The sequence below is a fragment of the Pyrus communis genome, chromosome 6 (assembly GCF_041283825.1).
Source record: "Pyrus communis isolate YQ-2024b chromosome 6, ASM4128382v1, whole genome shotgun sequence".
Taxonomy (NCBI): Eukaryota; Viridiplantae; Streptophyta; class Magnoliopsida; order Rosales; family Rosaceae; genus Pyrus; species Pyrus communis.
The window spans coordinates 4,348,153-4,370,497 of record NC_142570.1 but is presented as its reverse complement, the minus strand read 5'-3'; the positions used below and the strand labels follow the sequence as shown (position 1 = coordinate 4,370,497).

Genomic DNA, 22,345 nt, shown 5'->3' with positions numbered 1-22,345 from the left:
TACCAAACAGAGCATAGGAATGAAAAAACCAGCAGCCATGATTAGCCAAAAGCCAGAAAGTTTCCATCTTTGTCAAGAAATCGGAAAAGTAGTTTGCTTAAAATGGGCATCACAGAAGAAAATGATAGGTAGGCGAAAAAGGAGACGTGCAAAAAAAGGCCTATAATTATGTGGAAAATGACATGATTGAAAGAAAGAGATCTGAATCCAATCCAATCCACCCAAATAAAGAAATGCCTGAAAGAAATTAAAGCAAAGCAGTGTTTACCTGGCTTCTGGTTTCGGCTGCAAAACATTCATCAAGCTTCCCGTCGCATACAACCGTATAAACTACTTGCGTGCGTGTTTCGGTGGGTTTTCTACGCTGTTTGGGCCCGAACCCAATACTACCCATTCTCTAGTTCGGATTGGGTTCGGACTGTCTAATTTATCTTTTTGTCGGCGTGATCTCATTTATTTTGGTTGAGGTTTTTTTAATAGACGATATAATCTATTCTAAAAAATGAGTGAGTTAAGCTCCATAATAGACTAGCACTAATGTGGTTCAAATTCACCTTTGACGATAATTGAATCTAAAACTTCTCACTTACAAGTAAAAATAAATAACACTGGACTGTAAACTGTAATACTTGAGTTGGGTTTTAGGAATGAGTATATAAGCCATTTTCTATAGAAAATAAATTTCGAAACTTGAATGCGTTAGTGAATGTTTTTAATTGATTGAGCAACAAACACTTGTGCTCGTTTATTTTTTGTTTAGTAAGAACTAGAGTCACCTAAACTTTCTTTAGCGTCGTTGGATTGACTAAATCTACTTGTGAAAGGGATAATCCTATGATCCCAACCCTCCATTCAATATCCTAAAACAAAAGCAATTAGGATAAGGACATTTTACACCTAATCTCGCTACTAGTAATGTAAAATGACATTCTTACCCCTCCCACATCACTTGATAAAACAAAAATACAATGAACTCTGCCCTTTTTCAACAAAAAAAAAAAAGTTATAAAACACAAATTATCAAGGATTTATAGCACAATCACCATAGAACGACACATTAGCTGGTAAATCGCACGATGCGGCAAAGAAAGACTGAAATATCTTTGTGAGTCTTCTCAATTTTTGAAAAAATTGAAATAGAGTCACCACTTGGTGCTTTTTTGAGTTAGAAACTAGTATATGGGCACACATAAGGTGTGAGAAAATTTTTTATTTTTGTTTTTGAAATAGAAGGAGAGAGGAAGAGAGTGATAGAGAATGTGGTAGCGGGAAATTTATTTATTTATTTATTTTAATTAGAGATATGTTAGAATTATATGTATGTGAGATTTTGAAAAAAAATAGTAAAATTTGGTTGTGTAAAATTACAATTCTGCTCCATATTTTTTATTCATGTTTTGTTTTAATTAGAGAGTTAAACTGATATTTTTATAGAATTTTAATTAACAATAAGTATTTTATTAATTAATAGAGATATTATTTGACGAAATTGGATATTGCTGCAGTCCATCTAAAAACCAAACCCATACGTTCTCCAAAATCCTAAAACTCCTCATAATTCCAAAAAATTCTGGAAAAGCCCTAAATTTCAAATTTAATTTTGCGAGAAGTTCCTGTATTTACAAATTTACAATTTATCGGATTGCATCTCGTACATCCTCGATCTCCCTCTCTCTCTCTCTCTCTCTCTCTCTCTCTCTCTCCCCCCCCCCTCTTCTCCTTCTCGCGCTCTCTCTTCCCCTTCGCCTTCCTTTGATCTGAAACCGATCACACTCAGATTCTCTTCCAACTCACAGAGATCTCTGTTTCTCCGAACCTTCCTCGCGATCTCACGAACCCTTAAACGCTGCGTTTCGGTCGTTCATTCTCTCCCAAAACCCACATCAACTTTCTAGGGTTTCCACGAGCCTCATAGAAACCTATTCTTTTACCAGGCAAGTCATTGTTATTTAATTTTCTCGATTATTTTATGCTAATTTGGCCTGTTTGTTTCCCCGGAAAATAAAGGGAATAGAAAATCTGTAAAAAGTGGATGAAATTAATTAGAATTTGCTATTGAAAACTGTAATTTCTACGCTTAATCTGTTTTGGAATGTTCTTATCGTTTCACATGATTCGTTGCCCAACTAAGCGAACGCATTCGTGTGGTGGGATTCAGTGCTTTTTTGTTAAGTATGTATATGTGTGTATCTGTTTACCAATCATTTTAGGTATATGCTTATCATTTGTTTCATTGAGTGATGAACGATTTTTCGGATATTGTCATGGTTGGATCGATTCTTATCATAGTATTGGGCCATTGTTTACTACAAATGTTTTCGATGTCAGGGAATTTTTGTTGTTCTCGAAAACTGGGTCTCGCTTGAACAGTGCTGTACATTTTTTGGAATGGAAAACTTGATAGGTTTAGTTTGGCGATCGAAGCTATATAAATTGCTCAAACTTTAGTAGTGCTTTATTGTAAAAAGGGTTAAGAAAAGAGAGTAACAAATTTTAAGACCTAGCATTGATCATACAGCAGAGGCTTACTTAAGAAGGATGAAGTTTGCGTCTTTGTGCTTTGTAGGTGCAAACACATGCACCGGAAGTAGTCATGTTGTAATTTTTAGTTGTAACACAAAAAAAGTGTTTCATGCAAGCATGCAACATGAACTATAAAATATTCATAGAAGATATGATAATTTTGAGTTTTTGTGGTGTCTTATGTCACTTGCTAACCCTGCTAAAACTGTGCTTTATTTTTATTTTTGTCAAGAAAACTATGCTGTATTTGACTACGTGGTTCAGTTACTGCAATGTCATGCTGATGGAATCTTCAATTGTCTTCTATTTTTCCAGGCTTTGATAAATTGGCTTGAATGATCGTGTGGCAACAATTGAAACATGACATCGAGTATGTTGTTTGGGGATCGGAGGTATGAAAATCTGGCAACATTCACAATGTTTCAGCCATCGGAAATTGTTGGTTTTAAGTTTTTTGAGTAGTCCGATATTGGGAGATTTAAAGAAAAAGCATTGAGATTTTCTAGGAAAACTGATTTACATACAGAGACAGACAAGCACATAGATATCAACATCCTCTGGTGGTTTTTAATTCTGTCATTGCTGTTGCAGGATGACTTCCTCCAGAAGAAGTGGAATGACTGTTTTAGGGAAAGTTCCAAAACCTGTAAACTTACCCAGTAAGAGGTATGTCTTTCTACTAAACTACCCTTAAATCAATTTATTGTGGTCCTTTGTCTTTCGGCTAAAATTCTTTTCTTGTCTTGACTGTTCAAGGTTAGAAAATCATGGTGCAGACCCAAGTGTGGAAATCGTTCCCAAGTAAGTTCTCCCTCCATCCCTCCCTCCCTCCCTCCATCCTTCCAATCCATTTTCTGTTGGGATCGGTGTGTAATATTTTATTTCTACTAGTACAAGCGCATCACCTAGGTGTTTCTTGATTTCAACTATTGCAGGGGCACCCTCAGTTGGGGCAGTAGATCATCTTCTGCATCAAATGCATGGGGTTCGCCATCATTGTCCCCAAAAGCTGATGGTGGCACATCACCAAGCCATCTCAGTGGCCACCTTTCACCTGGAAGTGGCACTCGACCATCAACTGCTGGTAGCGACAAAGGGCATGAACCTTCTTCTAATCCATGGGGTTCAAATTCTAGGCCATCATCGGCTTCTGGGGCCTTGACATCAAATCAGACAACACTGACCTCATTGCGTCCTCGCAGTGCAGACACAAGACCTGGTAGTTCACAGTTGTCAAGATTTGCTGAACACTCTGACCATCCAGTGGCGTGGAGTGCTCCTGGGACCGCAGAAAAATTGGTATTGTCCTTCATTTGTAAGCTTTGTGTTTGAATATGTATTAGCAACACTTACTTGGTTAATAAAGCTTACGACCAGTGAGTGATCATCCTGGGAATCTCTCATTTCGATGTAGATGGTTCAGTTAGAAACCTTTATAATGTTGATGTTAGTGGAATGTCAGAAAAAAAGGAAGACTATAGCCAAAACATCCAAGACTCACCTAACACCTGATTTGATGAAGACCGTATCCTTTTTAGCCTTTAGGTGTGTGTTTGCTAGCTAGCTGGGTGGTAGGTGAGCCTTGGATGTTTTGGCTACGGTCTTCGTTAGATAAGAATTTATCTTGGGTGGTGGGGTTTTTGATAAAAAGAAAACGAAAAAGAAAAGCCCAGAAAATGTCACTGGAGAATCCATATGTCGGCAATAGAGCTGATTAGTACCTTTTGTTCTCTCCCTTTCCATCTCTTAGAATGAATGTTCAAATATTTTGGCAACTGTTTGGATTGAAATCAGATCTTGCAGGTAATCCCCCAAATCAGAAATATACCCCCATATATCGGTTAGATTGTATTAATGTTGCATTCCTTGATCATGTCTTATGTTTGATTGTGTTGAATAAATTTTATTCATATAACACGCTCATTCTTAAGAGTATACGATTGTCAAGGTCCCTTGTAGTTTACCGAACATTTCACCATGGCTCTAGTTTCAGTTTTAATCATGTTAACCATGTAGTTTCCAGTTTGTGCTAATATGGTATTTCTAGTCTTAATTAAACCATATTAACCTGTATTTTCCAAATTTGGTCAATTTGGTATCTTCATCCAATTCTGTTAAGCATGATATCAGCTATTCGTCCAAACCACTCTTTCCAACCATCCAATCTGACCTTGTAAGTTATATGCGGTTACTATCCCACCTCTTTATGCTGCTTCTACAAACGCTCTGACAAGTTGGAAAATATGGTCATGTTGATAAGTACTTCCGGACTAAATAGCTACATTCTATATGTAGCAAATTATTATTAATTTTTTTTTGGGAAACTTTACACCCTTTATAAAACATACGGTTTGTTATTGACCACATGAGACCCACATATGTATATGTGAAAGCAGTAATTTGACTTGTTACGGGAAAAACTTATAGATGTTGAGTGTTTCCTTCATCCACTCTAGCTAATGAAATTAGATGGAGGGGAAATATTGAAATAAAAAGAAGTGTAGGTTGACATTTTTTTTAGTTTGCTTTTAGTTAGTTTAAAGGAAAATAATTTTAATTGTTAGGGGAGTTGTATTAAAGGTAAAATAGGGTTAGGATTGAGGTTTTGCCCCATATGCTTTACCCATTCCAATCTTAGGGGAGCCCAAAGGTGGTTGAACACTGCCTCTGCTATTTCTACTCTCTTGCAGTCAGCCCAGTATTTATCTGAAGTCTAATTTGATTAACTGCTGTCACACGTGCAGGGGATGATGTCATCGAAGAATGATGGATTTTCACTTGCTTCTGGAGATTTTCCGACGCTTGGTTCAGAAAAAGATAATCCTGGAAAGAGTGCCGAGCCACAAGGTCTTATGCCTATATTTCACTTATATAATTTAACATTTGAAGACACTGTGTACCAAGATTTTTTTCAAATTTCACATGATGGTTAAGTTGGCATGCCACACATTGCATTACCTCATCAACTGTTTTTGGCAGTGCCATCAGATTTTTATTAATTGATGTGGCACTGACATGTAAATTGCCGTTCCATGTTTACAAAATAATTTGCAAAACTTTACACCTAGCTGCCAATTTTCCAGCACGTCCAGAATGGCTGCCAATTTTACTTATTCCAGTGTTTATATACATTTTCTTTTTTGCCAAATGGAAGAAGAAAAAAAGAAGCTGAAAAAATAAACTATGCATATTTTTTTGAGTTCAAGTTTGTATTTCTTTTCTTATGGAACAATTATGTTGTTGTAATGAACTTGATGCTCCATTTTGGTTTACTGATTGCTTGATCAATCATTTATGACAGATCACAGTTCTTACAGTCGTCCTGGCTCTTCTAGTGGTAGAGTGGCAAAAGAGACGACTGGGACTTATGTAGTTGGTTTGTGCACATGCTCTTAACTCTTTTGTGTTTTATTAGAGTGTTGCAATATTGATCTTTTATTAGTTAATGTCCGTGGTTTCTCATTCGCTCATGTATATAAGTATGTGCTTGGTTTCCATATTTAGGCGAGATTTCTGAAAATGCAAACATGAAGGGTGGAACTGCTAATTCATGGAAAAGAGAAAATCCCTCGTACAATGAAGATGGAGGTAGACATGGTATGGAGAAGTGGCAGGGAAATCCCCACCCTTACCCTAGTGCTAATGTTCCTCCCCAGCACTATGATGGATGGCATGGTGGTCCAGTAAATAATCCACAAGGTGGTGTTTGGTATAGAGGACCTCCAGGAGCTCCCTATGGAGCTCCGATCCCTCCTGGTGGCTTTCCTATGGAACCATTTCCATATTATCCTCCAGGACCTCCACAGATTCCACCTGCTGCTATTGCCAATCAGCAATCCATTCCTCCACCTGGAGCAGGACCAAGAGGACACCATCCTAAAAATGGAGATATGTACAGACCTCATATGCAGGATGCATATATCCGTCCTGGTATGCCAATTAGACCTGGCTTTTACCCTGGTCCAGTGGCCTTTGAGGGCTATTACAATTCTCCAAGGGGCTACTGCAATCCAAATGAAAGAGATGTTCCGTATGTGGGAATGACAGCTGGTCCCCCTGTTTATAATAACTACCCTAGCCAAAGCGCTCACAGGCCTGCCATTTCTCAAGGCAGACCCAGTGGATACGGTCCCCCCAACCCCAAGCTGATGTCGGAGCAATTTGAATCTGCTCATCCGCCTGATTCTCGTGGACCTTACAAAGTTCTTTTGAAGCAGCATGATGGTTGGGATAGAAGAAATGAGGAGCAAAGGAATGAGGGTGCTGTCACAGGACTTTCAACTGATGCATCATCTCTTGAGAGGGAGGATCATCCTAGTACGTTGGGAGCAGAGCGTGATTGGATATCAGATCACAGAAAGGAGGGAGTGAGGGATCAAAGGAAAATGGTCGGTGAAGAAGCTGCTTCAAGGAAGTTTGACAACCAAGGAGCCGCTTCAGTTCCTGAGAAAGTGATGTATCCTGAAAGTTTGGAACAGATAAAGACAGTTGATGTCATCTCAATGAAGAAATTGGGTACCGAAGCCTATGGCACGCCGGAAGTTGCACAACCACTCCTGGATGCTGCAAAAGACTCCAGTCTGATTCAGAAAATAGAGGGATTAAATGCAAAGGCACGTGTTTCTGATGGACGAAGTGATACTTCATCTGTTTCCACTAGGGAGGAGCAGAAGAACAGATTCCAAGTCAATGCTAAAGCTCACAATTCAGTTAATGAACCTGTTGGTGGTGGTATTGTAAATCCGGAAAGATCTCATGCCACAGAGAGCATAAATCCTTCTCTTGAAGTGGGCAGCACAATTTCCATCTCCAGGTTGGTTGGCGACTTTATGGTTTCCATTGAGAATGTACATGTTATTGTAAATTAATGGAATATGCTGATTTTCTGATCTACAGGCAATCCAATCGTGCCATGCATGATAATAGATCAGATCATCGTGGTAGAGGAAGGAATAATAATCAAGAAGGTGAAGGGTGGTCAAAGAAGTCCTTGGTCTCAGAACCAACAACTGTTGTATCAACTGCACGTTTTGAAATTCCTTATGACCACCTTGTTTCAACGGAAGCAATTGAAAAGTCAGTATCTTATCCACAAGGCAGATGTGAGGAGGAATTGGCCATGCCAATGGTTGATCCAAATGATTCTGAGGCACAGGTATACACGTTAGTCATATTCTTGTTAGATTTTGTGTCAGCTTTGCAACTAACATCTCTTCTTTACCAGCGTGCTAAGATGAGGGAATTAGCTAAGCAACGTACCAAACAGTTACAGGAGGAAGAGGAGGAACGGACAAGAAGGCAGATGGTCAAGGCTCGTGCAAAATTGGAAGAGTTGAACAGACGTACTCAAGTGGAGAGTTCAAATCAGAAGATTGAAAGTCACTCAAGTGGTGCCATCCAGATTAAGCAAGAAGGTTCTCAAACCGTAGGTGAACCACTAAGTGGTGGCAGGAAATCAGCTCTGGGATCTAATCTTGATGGTGCTTCACTGATTAATGAGAGTAGCACTGGAAAAGCTGAAAAGTCAACTGTTCTGGCTAGTGACCTCCCTTCAGACACGCTAAAGAGTGTCTGCAAGGAACCTGTTCTGATGCACGATGAATCTATGCCTAAGCCGAAGGAGGTTATTGTTGCTAATGTCGTTGATCACAACAATGCTCCCCAGGCTCATGAAAGCAATATTACTAGGGTTAAGCAGGCCCCTAAACAAAAGCAGAACAATCAGTTAGAAAAGAAGCCTACTGGAAAGTTTACTTCCACCAGCACAGATGATGCAACAAAATGTCAGACAGATTCCCTGGTTGATGTTTCCAAATCCCTTGGAGTTGTACCAAATGAAACAGCCTCAAGCAGTGAGTCAAGCCAGACTGCTAATCCCAGTGTCATACTTGAGTCAACTTCTCATCCCAGAAAGAAAAACAACCGAATTGGAAAGAATAAGCAGAAAACAGAGAGCACATCGACGGCAGCTGCAATGCCATCATCTGCATCGAAAGAAACAGATATTGCAAATGCTACAGTTGAAAGTGGAAGGCCAAGGGTATCTGAGTTGGAGTTGGATCCTAGCTCGGGTCAGTCACAGACCATTCCTAGAGATGCATACCACACTTCGGAGCAACACTTGTCTCTATCAAATGAAGAATCTAAAGGTAAAGGAAATAGCCAGTGGAAACCTCAGCATTTTCGCAGGGTGTCAAGGAATTCGCAAGCTATTAAGCACTCAGAAAAATTTCACAGCACTGATGCTGTTGTCTGGGCACCTGTGCGGTCACAGAACAAAGCTGATGTACCTGATGAAGTCATCCCCAAAAATGAAGTTGAGGCTGTTAGTGCTGTAAAGACTGAACATAAAGTGCAAAATAGTTCAAAAAATAAGAGGGCTGAAATGGAGAGATATGTTCCAAAACCTGTAGCTAAAGAGATGGCGCATCAAGGAAGCACTCAACAGCCAGTGGCTTCTGTAATCAATCAAACTGCAATAAATGAGACCATTGAGAGATCAGATTCTGGTTCTCAAGTTGCTGAAAGTTCTCAACCTATTACTCTAACTATTGGAAAAGTGGGGATTGCCATAGAGCCGAGGCATGGGAGTAGTAGACAGAGTAAGCACGGAAAAGCACATGGATCATGGAAGGACCGGGGGTCAACAGAATCAACTGCCATGCATGGTTCGGAAGATGGACCGTCATATGCTTCAAATGTTGATAAAAATTCAGTCCAGAATCATCAACCCCAGAAGCCTGATGTTGTCTCAGAGATAGAGCAACCAAAGAGTTATGATTGGAATGATTCTGACGGATGGAACATGCCTGAAGAGCCTGTTGCTGTTGCACCAGTCTCTGTATCTGCAAAAGACCAGGGAAATACCAGAAGGGGAAAGCAGCATCTATTCAAGGGACACAGAGCCATGGGAAACAATCATGATCTGGATGAAAAGAACAATAGCAGAGGGGATACCTACAAAAATAACAATCAGTTTTCAGCCTCAGAAATGGGTCAAACAGACTTAGCTGCTGCTTCCAGAGAGAATCGAGCTGTTGGGGAACGTGCAGCGCCTCATTGGCAACCCAAATCTCCGGCACATTCAGGCAATAGTCAACTGGGAAATTGGGCCAGTGGTGGTCAAAACGTTGTTGTGGAAGTTGGTCGGACTTTCAAAAAGGAGACCAGTCCCCGAGGTGCGGTGCCACGTCCGGCAACACCTAACAAGGATAATACTGAATATGTGGCCCAGTATCAACATGATCAGGTGATATCTGAGAGAAACAATGCAGGGGAAGGACATAGTAAGAGAGAGAGGAAAGCCTCATTCAGGGGACGCCCCCGCTCTCCAATCCAGGGTCATGATACCCCAGTTGAAACAGCTCCTGTTAGTATGGATACTAGACAAGAGCAGCATTTTAACACTGGGTTCCGCAAGAATGGAAACCAAAACAGCCGTTTTGGGAGAGGTCAAGAGTCTCGTGGGGATTGGAATTACTCAGGGCATGATAGTAGGCAGCACAACCACCCTGCAAACCGGGAGAGACAGAGGCACAGCCCGCATTTTGAGTACCAGCCAGTAGGGCCGAACAACATCAATAACAAGTTCAACAATTCCGAGGAACCGCGAGATGGTTCTTACAATACTGGTGGAAGAGTCAAGGAAAGAAGCCAGACCCATCCGCGACGTGGTGGGGGTAACTTCCATGGACGGCAAAGTGGCGCCTCCCAAGTAGATGCAGACATGGAGCAGTAGCTGAATGATTTAAGATTCTGAAGATGAGGTTTTTATCGATTGAAACCCACCTTTTTCCCACTCACGCATGATAGCATTCAGGTATTCTATCAATTGGTCAAATTTAGTGTTCATACATGTTAAGTAGACAACTGACGGCTTCTGTCCACCGAGCAGGGCTTGCGGCAAAGTAGACGGTGCTGAAGTAGATAGCCGCGGTTGGAGGTAGTCAATCGTGTCGTAGTTCTTATTTATCTTCTTGTTTCAATTGAATGGGATGTGAAACATTGTGATATGGTCACCCCTTGTTTCGTACGGAACGATTTTAACTTTGTTTTTCTTGTTCTGGCCTTTGTATTTACTGTTTTAGAGTGACTCGTAATCCCTTGCCTTGGCTCTAAATATTAATATTGGAGCGGCGGGAAAGGAATGAAATTAGAGATAGCTTATGATTTCTCTCTCGATTCTCTGCTTTGTTTGGCCCGATCGCTTCGCTTTGTTTATATCTATTTGTTGATTAGTAGTTTTTTTGGCCAAAATTAAAATATATAACGTAAATCCAACAAAGCGAAAATGGGGTGTCACCTAACAAAACATGCGTTACTTAATATATTCATCATCTAACGGTCTAATATGCCTATGCGGTTAGATATGGTACTCACTTTATGGTTAGTAGGTCACCAAAATTGTAAGGGATAAAGAAAAAGAAGTTTTAACGTAAAGCTCCTCGTATTGTTTACTTTAATGAAAAATTATATTTTTACATTAATAGTCAATTGTGGTATCATTCATTTTATCTTTTATTTTGTTATTTTCGTTAAAACTCAAAATTTTCAAGCATTTTTCATTAGTTTTTTTAAAGAAAATTGTTACCTAATTAAAGTAAAAATATTTTTTTGTTTATCAACAAGGAAAATTGTATTTGAAAATGGTTAAGTGAACCTGAAAGCAAATTGTCATGTCATCCCGCGGTTGATCAACACAGGAAAACAATATTAAAATTATAAATACAAGTGGTCGCTGGTTGAGCCGGGACCCTTTTTTTTTTTTTGGATCTGGACTCGACTTTTTTTATTTTTTTTTATTTTTTTTATTTTAAACGAGTTCAGGCCAATCTAAGTTTAGTGATTTTTATTAGTGGAACCAACTCATTTCAATTCGTTTGATACGGTCCGGTTTTACGAATCAAATGGATCTGTGTTTTTTCTTTTGCAAAGCATAAGCTTTTGACTCGTTTGAAAATATTTTTAAGGATTGAAAATATTTTTAAGGATTGGTTTAAAAAATATTTTCGTCAAAGCATTTTTTATCATTTTAAAAGAAATGAACTTTTTATCTACCTCTACTTTGGCTTTTTCATGTCAATTCGAGATGAGTGATTGTAGTGGCGTGATAAAAAACAACTCAAATTAAGCCTATTGTCGTAAAAGGAAGACTGGTGCTATTCACACATATATTTTTAAGTCATCTCCAACCGAGGGTTGGCCAGAGGGCTCGTTTTAGCCCTCTAGTCCTCCAAGATATTAATATTTTAATGAACAGTACATGGTCATATTTGTCTCCGTCTCCAACCGAGGGTCAAATGGCCATAGAGCCTAATATAATTTATTATTTAAAAACTACAATTTAAATTCAAATCCAAAGGCTAACTGACGTCAGCTAGCCGTTGGTAGCTGAAATCATGCTGATGTTATCTAGCTGATGGATTTGATTTTTTTTTTTTTTTTTTTTGCTATAATTAGGGTAGATATTGGGCTATTATTCACACAACTTTGAATTCAATATATTTCAATTCAAGTTTGCAATGAATTCCAACTTTGGATTCTCTTCGGATTCCAACTGGAGGTCCTCATCCAATTCCAAATTGGAAGCAAAATGGGCGTAAATGAGACGAGAAGATGAGGAGTCTAATGAAAAAGTTCAAGTAAGGCGCAACAAACAAAACAGAGCAAGCGTTTAAGTTTTATGTTATTAAATGTTTTAAAAATGTTGTTTAAGTTTCATGTTGTTAAATGTTTTTTTTATGTTATATAATTTGCATGTTGGCTAATGTTATTTAATGTTGTTTCATATTGTTTAATTTGTTTCATGCTACTTAATTTAATTTAATGTTGTATAATGTTACTTAATTTCATTGTGGACCACTAATAAAATGGTAATCGTTTAGAAACTCTTAAATGGTCTGGACTAGGTTACTAGCACATAACAAAATTTGAACTCAGTTTTGGACTTGTTTTTTTTTTTTTTTACACAAGCCGAGTCTAACTAGAACCATATTGAAAATTAAAAGTAAGAACCAGATAGTTTTACATCGAATCGGATGTGGTCTGGATTCATGGGTCCAAGGACTTGTATGCCCACACTTATACAACTCATACTGTTCATCTTAAAGTTACGGAAATATTATTGACCTTTAAAAAATCTAATTATGCAGCCACTCAGTATTATAGTCTGATGTATTCCTTTTCATTGGAAAGTGAGAGATCTTAAGTTCGAATCTCGTGGATGACAAATTCAATACCAAATTAAGTTGCTCATTGTGTGGTTTAACCGAACTCACTATTCATTTTATCCTTTATTTTTTCCTTATGATTAAAATCTAAAGTTTAAAAAAAAAAATTTATTAGTTTTCTTTAAAACTTTTTTTTATTAGTTTTCTTTTAATTTTATCAGGGAATTTTGTCATCTGGCTCCCTGGCGTGGCTCCTCGCCGGCTTTGGTTTCACCTTAACCTCTGGTTGTTCGTGCTTCATTATCCTCCACTCCACATTCCGCTGTTAAAAAAACATTGCATATAAAAACCCTAATTGCACCACAAAAGGGTCGAAGACCTTCCTCTGTCTATCTCTTTCTTCTATCCACTCTCTATTTTTGGCAAAATTCAATTCGGAGAGCGCGATAAAGATAAAAGCAGCATTTATCCCCAAATTTCACTAATTTTTGTGAAGGGAGGGAAGTTCATGGCAGGTTAGTTTGAATTTTCCCACCAATTCTTTCGTTCTGACTTTCAGTTATGCAATATAATTGTTTTGGTTTGGTTAGGGTTTGATTTGTGAGCCTGGGATTGTTTGGTTGTTTGGGTTTTTCGTAATTGGAGGAAATGGGGAAGAAGCGAACTCTAAAGCTATGAAATTTATGTTGTTTTGTTGAAAATTCAGCTCCTTTTTGGTGTTTTTGGGTGGTTTAGTGGGTTTTGGAATCCATTGCTTGTTGGGTTGCTGGGAATTTTGAGGAAAAGAGAGAGGGATGCGAGTTTTCAAGCTATTGCTTAATTTTGTTTCTGGGTTTTTTTTTTGAATAATTACGATTCTATTATTCGAAATATTCTTAGCTTGAGATGAATTGGTGTTCTTGGTTTTAATTGTTAACTGTTTGTGATAAGTTTATGAATTCTGTTTATTGGTGTTGAGTTGTTCCTTCTGCTTTGCTTGCTGCAAGAGCTGGTGCTTATGTGTGGTTGTTTATGAGATTAGGCCCTGCTGAGTAAATGATTTGGTTGTTGAGGTGGAGACGATGGCATTGGTCGTGCATCAAATGCAGGTAATTGATATTAAGAGTACCCTGAATTTCATATTACATTGTATCCGTTTGACCTATTAGAGAGACGATCCATGTTTGCCCCTTGGTTTTCAGTTTACCTCGGCGATTTCTTGAATTTGGGATTGTATCTTTCTGTTACTAGCTTTCTCTTTTTATGCTGAAGTTTCTTCTTGTTTTTTTACTATTGCATTTCAGGGTACTTATGTTACGTATCCCTCAAGGCCCTTGTCATGGAGCAAAGGGATGAAGTTGAAGCAGTGTGTAACAACACATCAAATGGTGAGGACAGAGAGGTGCTTTATATTGAAGCGCAACCTTTGTTTGAGGTGGGAGTTTTTCCTCTATAAGTTTGTTATCTTGTTAATTGTTCTATTTACTTTCCTTTAGGCTTCGTGGTTGTCACTTTGCATTGAAATTCTTCTACTTGCACTTGTGGGAGTCGCATATGCACTATGAGGGAATGGATACGCACACCCACATCCACACCAAATACACATTTTTTTTATCTTGATCATTTAAATTCAGAGAACTTGTTTCACAGTGTAGGGGCTTCTCTCATGCGGGGACCAAAAGTTAAACCTTTCAGAGTTTCCGCCTTCAAGGGCAGTGCCCAGAATGGTAAATCTGGAGGTAGAACAAGTGGATCAAAGCTTCCCAAGAATTCAGTCAAACTGAAAGAGAATGAGGATACCATTACGAAATCTCAGGCAAATGATATTCCTCTTTCTTACGCCTCTGAAGCAAATGAAAGCATTGCATCGTCCCCCATCATTCATAATTTATTTAAGAAATGGCTGAGAATGCTTCGAACACCATCATCAAGTGAAGTAGAAGATGGGCTTTTGGGGGAAGAACCGCCTTCAATGAAGGCATCAGAAACTAAGCATGAGGTTCAAAACAAGGAAAAGGATGGGATTCTACGGATGTTTTGGTGCAATTTTCTCAGTCTAAATGCTACAATAAAGATACCCTTACTTATATTGTAAGTATAATGTGTGCTCTATCTCTCCATCTGCTTGTCTGTTTTTCCAAGTCCAAGATTATTCTGTTTGCACGAACTTTTAGTTTTATGGGGTTAACGTGAGACATCTTGGATTTATTTGCTTTTATCTATGACGTCATGTTAATTGTTCACTAAATATGCAGCATACCCATGTACCTGGCAGTTAATACGATTTATGGGGCCGAAGTTTCAAAGGAGTTGACGCCTTTGTGGGTTTTAGGACCCTTCATTGTAGCTCTCTACATCAAGATGCTTCAGTGGTTGTGTGCACTCTATGTTTTCAGCTTCAAGCAGACTGTTAAAGTAATCAAGAATTTACCCTCCTACTACATGGTGGCCTATACAAACGTTGCACATGGGAAGCTTAAAGAGGAAATACGGACTCGTTTCTGGCAACCTTTACTGAACATTAAGAATTTAGACTACAAGAAATTATCAAGAAGAAAGCTGAAAGCACTGCAAGAGTTGATAGTCGAGAGATACCTTGATTTTGTGGAATCAATATGGCCTTATTACTGCAGAACAATCAGATTCCTAAAGAGGGCTAATCTCATTTAGATGCATCTGAGAAATGTCTTCTGTGAGAGCAATGGCTGAAAGTCGGAGTTGCTCCTGATGATGGTTTTAGAAGTTTGAGTTTCTTTTCGAAGAGCCAGCGGACCCCATTTTAGACCGGGGTTGTTCTTGATGTCTAGCTAGTCGAAGGATCATGACAAGCGGATTTGTCCGGTTTCTGTAATTTTTACAAGGTAGCATTCTTAATTTTTGGATGAGGTCCCTATCATTTTGTTTCTGTATTGTATTCAGCTGCCGCGAATGCTTTTGAGGTTCCATGATGAGATGGGGTTTGGAATTGGATGTTGTAGAACTTGCTCTTTTCTTTTTTGTGCTTTGGTAGCTAGTCTGAGAATCATCATGCATATCACCTTAAATCTTCTGTATTCTTCCCCTATCCTTTCTTCCTCTCGTTCTTCCGAAAACCGTTTAGGGTTCAAGGATGGATCGAGTTGTAGGGGCTTGATTGTTGGAATAGATAGAAGTAGGGCCGGGATGGATGCCCGGATGATAATGTACTAGAAACATCATGTGCCGGTGTGATTGCAACACTACAAAAGAGTTGAAGAGAAAGAAGAAGAAAGGATTCCCTTGGGAAGCTTGTGTACAAAATACTTGGTTCATATGTTGAACATGTTAAAAAAATCTTCAATAGTTATTTTGTTATGAACACGTTAAAATAAAATCTTCAATAAAAAAGAAAATTGTTATTAGTACTTTAAAAATCTTATTTGGCACTTCAAATTTTCTATAATTGGAAAGAAAAATACACTTGTGAGAAGTGTAGAATGAGGTTTATGAAGTGTTAATAACAGTTTCAAAAAAAAATTGTGTGTTTTCTGAATAAGGATCTAATATGTGTTTCTCCAAATAATGTTTTTATGACTCATAAACACTATTAACTTTTTCTGTTAAATGCAGCTTTAAGCACTTTTATAATTGCATTTAGGCTTTTCAAAAACAAATGTTGAACATGCCCTAAAGATATAAAAAAGGTGTGACTTGAATGTTACGTATTATTCAATATGACAGGTATTTTAATCATTAGATTTAATTTTCACAACTATTTAAATCTTCAATTTTCAATCTCAGTAGTTCACCATTTTATTGTTGGGAACTTTCATGATAAGGCTTTGGGCTAAGTTTATTTTAACAAAAAACCGTGTTATAACTTTATTTAATAAAAAAAAAAAGAATTAAATTTTAACGAAAATGCCTATTTCATAAATAGTGCATAGTCCAATTTCATAAACAATTTCCACCTATTGGTTTAGTTTTTTAAATAATGCCTAATTCTTTTTTTCGTTTCATAAATAGTGTCTACTTATTGGTGAAGTTTTATAATTAATGTTTAATTCTTAGTTCAATTTCATAAGATTTGCAACCCTTTTTGGTCTTGTAAAAGCACCCACTACGCCAAAAATGATGAACCAAGAAGTGACTCTTTAGATCAAAACCTTGAGAATATTATGTTCTCAGTAATTATATTTAAAAAGCTGTTTTCAATTACCAAATTAAAATTTCCTCACTTTTTTTATATATCTACAATAATAAATGTAACTCTCCATCCAATTTCTTGAGCTTGGGTGTCATATTGGAGAAATTTTTCCTTGTGTATGTAACATAAATGATATGCCACATGTTATTATAGAAGTAGTGGAAAATTTTATTTTTTAATGTTATTAAATTTTTAACACAAGAATATCACAACTTGTATAAAGTGTACCATTCCGTATTTTGGGCATATTGAAAAGTTTCTTGTCATCATGACTACTATTTTTCTTGTTCTAAGCTAAAAAAAAAAAAAAAAAACTATTAATGTAGCTGACGATGGGACAAAAAGGTGGAACGTGCTCTACGCAAGTTGGGTTTGTTAGGTTTTATTAAATAAAATTGACGGAATTTTTTTTATTAAAATGTAAAAATTTGAAGTTATTTTTAATAATTTTCTATTGTTCGGTGTTATGCGGTATTAAGAAATTTCCAAAAAACAAAAATAGAGAATACTCCCGTGAGAAGCAAAGGACGGAAATAAAAACAAAATATCCGCATAAATGTAACGTTGGGAGTAGGATTTTGTCCAAAACGATCGTCGTCCGCTTCGTCCCACCGAACACACAAACGAAAGCCGCCATCTTTCGCTTCAGTAACTCCAAAAACCCCCACTCCTCAGTTTCTTCGAATTCCTCTACTTTCTCACCCTTTCCTTCATTTTCCCGGAAAATTTTCTTCATGGGCAGCCTTAAATATTCATCGAATCAAACGGGTTTGCGTTATAATCCCGCAACATGCCGCCGTTGACTCTGCCTTGGCTTCTTGTTATTGCTTCATAGATATGACGCTTAAATGTGGTTCTTCGTTTTCTTGCTTGGCCACTTCTCCTGCTTCCCATTGCCAAACGAGAAGGGGTTCCCAGGTGCGTTGTAGGACCGTTTGGTTACTGAGAAAAAGTCTTGATATCTCCCAAAATATTTGTTTTTTGTTTTCATGTTTGCATATGAACTTGTGGAATGTGTAGTGGGGTTGTTTCTGGTAGCTAAATGGTTTGGAATTGGTGTTTTTTTTAGGCCAAAAGGTGTGGAATTGGTAGGTGAATTTTGATTCTGCAAATACTGGTCAAAAAACAAAGAAGGAAAGAAAAAGTGGGATACTTTTTAGTCTTTTATGTAAGAAATAGGGTATTATGATGTTAAAGAATCTAGTTTGGGAGAGATTTAGTTGTATTCGGGTTCGTAGTATTCAAAAAATTTCGATTTAGGAATGGCTTTGTGAGAAGCTAGAGGTATCTCTTGGGGCAATTATGCCATATCAAGAGTAATTTGTTCATACCCTCTATTGTTTTATCTCCTACATGAATGAGGTATATTTTTTCACTTATACTCAGCTTAAGCTTCTAGGATTGATTCACATCAACACATTTGAAATGCACCTTGTGCGGTAGATTTTACCGTTGTTGACTAATTGGTGTCATTTTGCTATGCTGAAGTAAACCATGCTTGAATTCACTTCCAATCGGAGTCATTTTTCTAAATAGAGTCATTTGTCTTGAGATTTTTTTAATCCACATCTAGTTGTCTTATATGACTCTAGTCTGTGTCAAATGACTGCCTCCTTTTAGAAGAACTTTATCCAGTCTTCAGCTTATAAATATATTTCCCTTGATGTCCAGTTGAGCTTATTGCATGTACCGTACTGCAGCCAACGATGTGGTGCTCAGCGGCTAAGATATGTTAAAGGTAGCCTTCATATTTGGTCTATAATTACTCAAGCCTTCAATTTTTTTTTTCTCTATAGTGCAATGTAGCCAGCATAAGATGTGGTTTTTCCCTGACATAATGAGTATAGCGAAATTGTAGAAGCGAACCTATGGATTTCATTTTATTGTATCTACTTTTTCTAATTTGACCATTATTAGGTAACTTTTTTACCAAATAGTCTTTGAACTGTAATGCCATTACTTTGAAAAGTGCGAGATTTTTTTGGCTCTAAATATGCTTGGTCTATTTTTTCTGTTGCTGTAAGCAGGTAATTCATGTGTGTTCAGACATCAAATAGGGCAGGCAAGCAAAAGGATTCCAAACAGTCACAGTGTTCTCTTTGCTGTTGCTGAAGACCAGTCAGAATATAGTGATATAAAACCAGATGCTACGGAGCTAGAAAATCACTGTCCTAATTCTGAAGATATATTTCCTTCTAACAGTTCATATATCCATTTTGATGGTACTGGTGGAAAACCAGGTTTAGTCTCATTTTATAACCGTCCATATAAAAAGGAAGAAGAAGTTTCTACAAATAATCCAGAAAGGAACCAAAACAGCCTCTTATGGTTCATCGGTCCAGCTGTTCTCCTAGCTTCTTTCATTTTCCCCTCACTCTATCTGCGCAAAATACTATCTACTATATTTGAGGATTCATTGTTGACAGGTGAGGATGCATATTTATATGTCGTGATTTTATGTTTATTAAAGTCCAGATATTTTTCATCACATGTTTTTTAACTAAAACCTTAATTGCAGTAGATAGGATAGGCAGAACAGAAAATTTGTCTTGTCAGCTTGAGATTTTGTTTCCTTATATCTATATACACCTTTCTGTGTATCACTTTCTCCATGCCACAACTTGCATTATTTTTTATTTTGCGTAAGACTATCTTGGGGTGTTGGAGTGACTCTATTAGTGTGATTATACTAGGTGAAAGTTAGTGCAGCCCACTCGAATGGATGAGGGTTAGGGACTCTAAAAGTTGTTGGTGAAGGAATGATTCTAGGAAACTTTAAGGAGAGTTTTGCTTCAGGTCGTTGTACTAATGATTGGTAGGTGGGACTGATACCTAACTCGGTTATCTATCCCTGTGGAGGGCCTCCATTCAATGATCAGATATGTCCATGGGATTAGGTATGAAAGGGGCCATACCAACTTGTTGCTTGAACAAGTCCTAGTGGTAGGGAAGGGTTGGGTGACTGGAAGTGGTTTTGGGTGACGTGTGACGTAGGTTAGAAAGTTTCAACATGAATATGATAGAAATAGACGAGAAAGGGGAGAAATAACTACAAGTGAAGGGCAATAATCAATTGAATATGGATGAAAATATTGAATAATGAGGTGAAGTTCTAAGAAGTAACGTTAGATGTGGTTCAATGGACTGGCAAAGTAATGTCTGTTGTTGGTTCAACTCTTGGGAATAAATGAAAGTTGGCATTATGTAAAAAGTTGACATCTTCATAAAGTCTATAGCATATCACAACTTTTGGCCTATATCCTTCTTAACATATACATTCTATTTTCCTTTGTGAACTCATTTAATTCTTTCAGTTTAGAAAGTAAACCTTTTTCTCTTGTCTAAACCATAATATGTTTCTTCTCAGATTTTCTCATCTTGTTCTTCACGGAAGCTCTCTTCTACAGTGGTGTTGCGGTGTTTCTTCTTCTGATTGACCGTTTAAGGAGGACAACTGAACCAGAATTGATTGTCCCCAGTAACAGAACCCCAGCCCCTCAATTAGGACAGCGAATCTCGTCTGTTGCTTCCTTGGTACTCAGTCTTATAATTCCTATGGTGACTATGGGTTATGTTTGGCCATGGACTGGCCCTGCAGCTTCTGCTACTCTTGCTCCGTATCTGGTTGGTATAGTGGTCCAATTTGCATTTGAGCAGTATGCAAGATATAAGAAGTCACCTTCGTGGCCTGTTATCCCAGTCATCTTTCAAGTAATCCAATCCTTTCCTTTTCACTACGGATGTTGCATAAAAATTGAATTTGATCGTAGGAAAAATCTTGTGTCTCTTGTTGTCTAGTAGGTTGTCAGATTACTACTGGATGACAGTTCTTAAATTCTAGCCTGTCTAATTAGATATGCACCAATCAATCTCCGTCCTTAAACTGCATGTGATTTGATAATGTCAGTTGAATCAATTTGAAAAACGATAAAAATGATATGAAGGACCTCCTGTATATAGTTTATAATTGTGTAAATATGCTGGCCTACAAATCAAAGGGTTTATTTTCGTTACGATTGGCAGGTCTATAGATTGCATCAACTGAATAGAGCAGCGCAACTGGTGACTGCTCTGTCCTTTACAGTCAGAGGAGCTGAGACGACACCGCACAACTTGGCAATAAACAGTTCTTTGGGTACACTGTTGAATGTCCTTCAATGCCTTGGAGTTATCTGCATTTGGTCTCTCTCAAGTTTCCTTATGAGGTTCTTCTCTTCCACCACCACTAATCCACCCTAAAGCCAGCAATATCATGTACGGATCATGTAACTCGGTGACACTACCATCAGACTTCTCTCAAGAAAATTAAATGAATCTCAGTTGGGTCCAGATTCCTTTTTTTCCGTGGTTTAGTTCCGCTCAGGCGGGAGTTTGACAGCAAATTGCCATTGAAGTATTTGACTGGTCTCAAGCAAAGTTAGAAGGTAGTTGCAGGATTTTGTAAATGAGATTCTTAAAATGCAAGAGAGAGAGAGAGAGAGAGAGAGAGAGAGAGTACATAAGATTATTTTTGTTTCATTAAATCCTATTTGTTTAGAATTTGACAGAGAACTCAGTTGCAAGCTCATCTGATTTCTTGATGAAACCTCATCAGAGTTTAGCAGCTAATATTGGTGACTGCTCTGTCCTTTTACCTAATATTGGTGACAGAGAACTCACTTGTCTTAGTAACCTTTTACCTAATTAAGTAATATTGGTACCGTGGTGGTTCTCTTAGCGGCATTTCCCTTCCTCTACACGGAATTTTGTCGGAAAATCAAGATGTAGCGATAAAAAGGCTGTCAAAGAAGTCAGGGCAAGGACATACTGGAGTTTTGGAATGAGTTGGAGCTTATAGCCAAGCTTCAGCATACCAATCTTGTTGGGCTCTTGGGTTGCTGTGTCGAAGAGGAGGAGCTGCTACTGATCTGCGAGTACATGCCCAATCGAAGTTTGGACAAACTTTTGTTTGGTATATCCTCATTATTTCTAAGATTTTTGATTAGGTTTCTCCATCGAAAAAACACTAGCTCATTGTCCTTCATGGTTTGTCCAACCAGATCCATGTGAAAAAATAGAACTAGATGGGGGAAAGCGTTTTCGAATTATAGGTGTCTCTCTCAAGGAGTACTTTACATCCACAAGTACTCTAGACTGAAAATCATTCACAGGGACCTAAAAGCAAGTAATGTTTTGTTGGATGGCTCGATGAACCCAAAAATATCAGACTTTGGAATGGCAAAGATTTTCAAGATAAATCGGACTGAAGCAAATACCAATAGGATTGTTGGCACATTGTAAGGCTATATGGAACATGCTTTCAATCATCTAAACCTTATGCAATCGCTACTTTAGTACCTTTGCTTATCGTACCATTAATTGATGCAGCGGCTACATGTCTCCCGAGTATGATATGACCATTTCTTTGAGAAATTAGATGTATGGCCATTTCTCTGAGAAACTAGATATATTTAGTTTCAGAGTGCTGGTGCTGGAGATTGTGAGTGGAAAGAAGAATGCTGCTTTTTTT

The 22,345-nt window shown here is 37.9% G+C and overlaps 3 protein-coding genes across 6 annotated transcripts; all 3 read left to right on the top strand.

Moving 5' to 3' along the window:
* The first annotated feature begins 1,478 nt into the window (after nucleotides 1-1,478).
* LOC137709874 (protein MODIFIER OF SNC1 1) lies at nucleotides 1,479-10,704 on the top strand. 2 transcript variants are annotated; one of them, XM_068448851.2, is made up of 11 exons: nucleotides 1,479-1,934; nucleotides 2,839-2,915; nucleotides 3,115-3,189; nucleotides 3,280-3,324; nucleotides 3,459-3,822; nucleotides 5,268-5,370; nucleotides 5,825-5,899; nucleotides 6,028-7,336; nucleotides 7,420-7,678; nucleotides 7,748-10,342; nucleotides 10,418-10,704. In XM_068448851.2, the coding sequence occupies exons 2-10, from the start codon at nucleotides 2,884-2,886 to the stop codon at nucleotides 10,259-10,261; spliced, it is 4,776 nt and encodes a 1,591-aa protein (XP_068304952.2). In that variant the 5' UTR covers nucleotides 1,479-1,934; nucleotides 2,839-2,883; the 3' UTR covers nucleotides 10,262-10,342; nucleotides 10,418-10,704. The 2 variants fall into 2 exon arrangements, with proteins under 2 accessions (XP_068304952.2, XP_068304953.2); XM_068448852.2 differs by lacking the exon at nucleotides 5,825-5,899 and having other exon boundaries at nucleotides 1,557-1,934.
* A 2,189-nt stretch (nucleotides 10,705-12,893) lies between these two features.
* Nucleotides 12,894-15,662, top strand: LOC137711212 (uncharacterized). 2 transcript variants are annotated; one of them, XM_068450429.2, is made up of 5 exons: nucleotides 12,894-13,207; nucleotides 13,714-13,780; nucleotides 13,976-14,106; nucleotides 14,322-14,762; nucleotides 14,927-15,662. In XM_068450429.2, exons 2-5 carry the CDS (start codon nucleotides 13,754-13,756, stop codon nucleotides 15,339-15,341), a joined length of 1,014 nt encoding a protein of 337 aa, XP_068306530.2. In that variant the 5' UTR covers nucleotides 12,894-13,207; nucleotides 13,714-13,753; the 3' UTR covers nucleotides 15,342-15,662. The 2 variants fall into 2 exon arrangements, with proteins under 2 accessions (XP_068306530.2, XP_068306531.2); XM_068450430.2 differs by having other exon boundaries at nucleotides 12,903-13,207; nucleotides 14,327-14,762.
* A 1,743-nt stretch (nucleotides 15,663-17,405) lies between these two features.
* Nucleotides 17,406-21,503, top strand: LOC137711048 (uncharacterized). 2 transcript variants are annotated; one of them, XM_068450246.2, is made up of 5 exons: nucleotides 17,406-17,754; nucleotides 18,508-18,574; nucleotides 18,864-19,262; nucleotides 20,204-20,547; nucleotides 20,860-21,503. In XM_068450246.2, the coding sequence occupies exons 1-5, from the start codon at nucleotides 17,674-17,676 to the stop codon at nucleotides 21,073-21,075; spliced, it is 1,107 nt and encodes a 368-aa protein (XP_068306347.2). In that variant the 5' UTR covers nucleotides 17,406-17,673; the 3' UTR covers nucleotides 21,076-21,503. The 2 variants fall into 2 exon arrangements, with proteins under 2 accessions (XP_068306347.2, XP_068306348.2); XM_068450247.2 differs by lacking the exon at nucleotides 18,508-18,574 and having other exon boundaries at nucleotides 17,469-17,754.
* The last annotated feature ends 842 nt before the right edge of the window (nucleotides 21,504-22,345 follow it).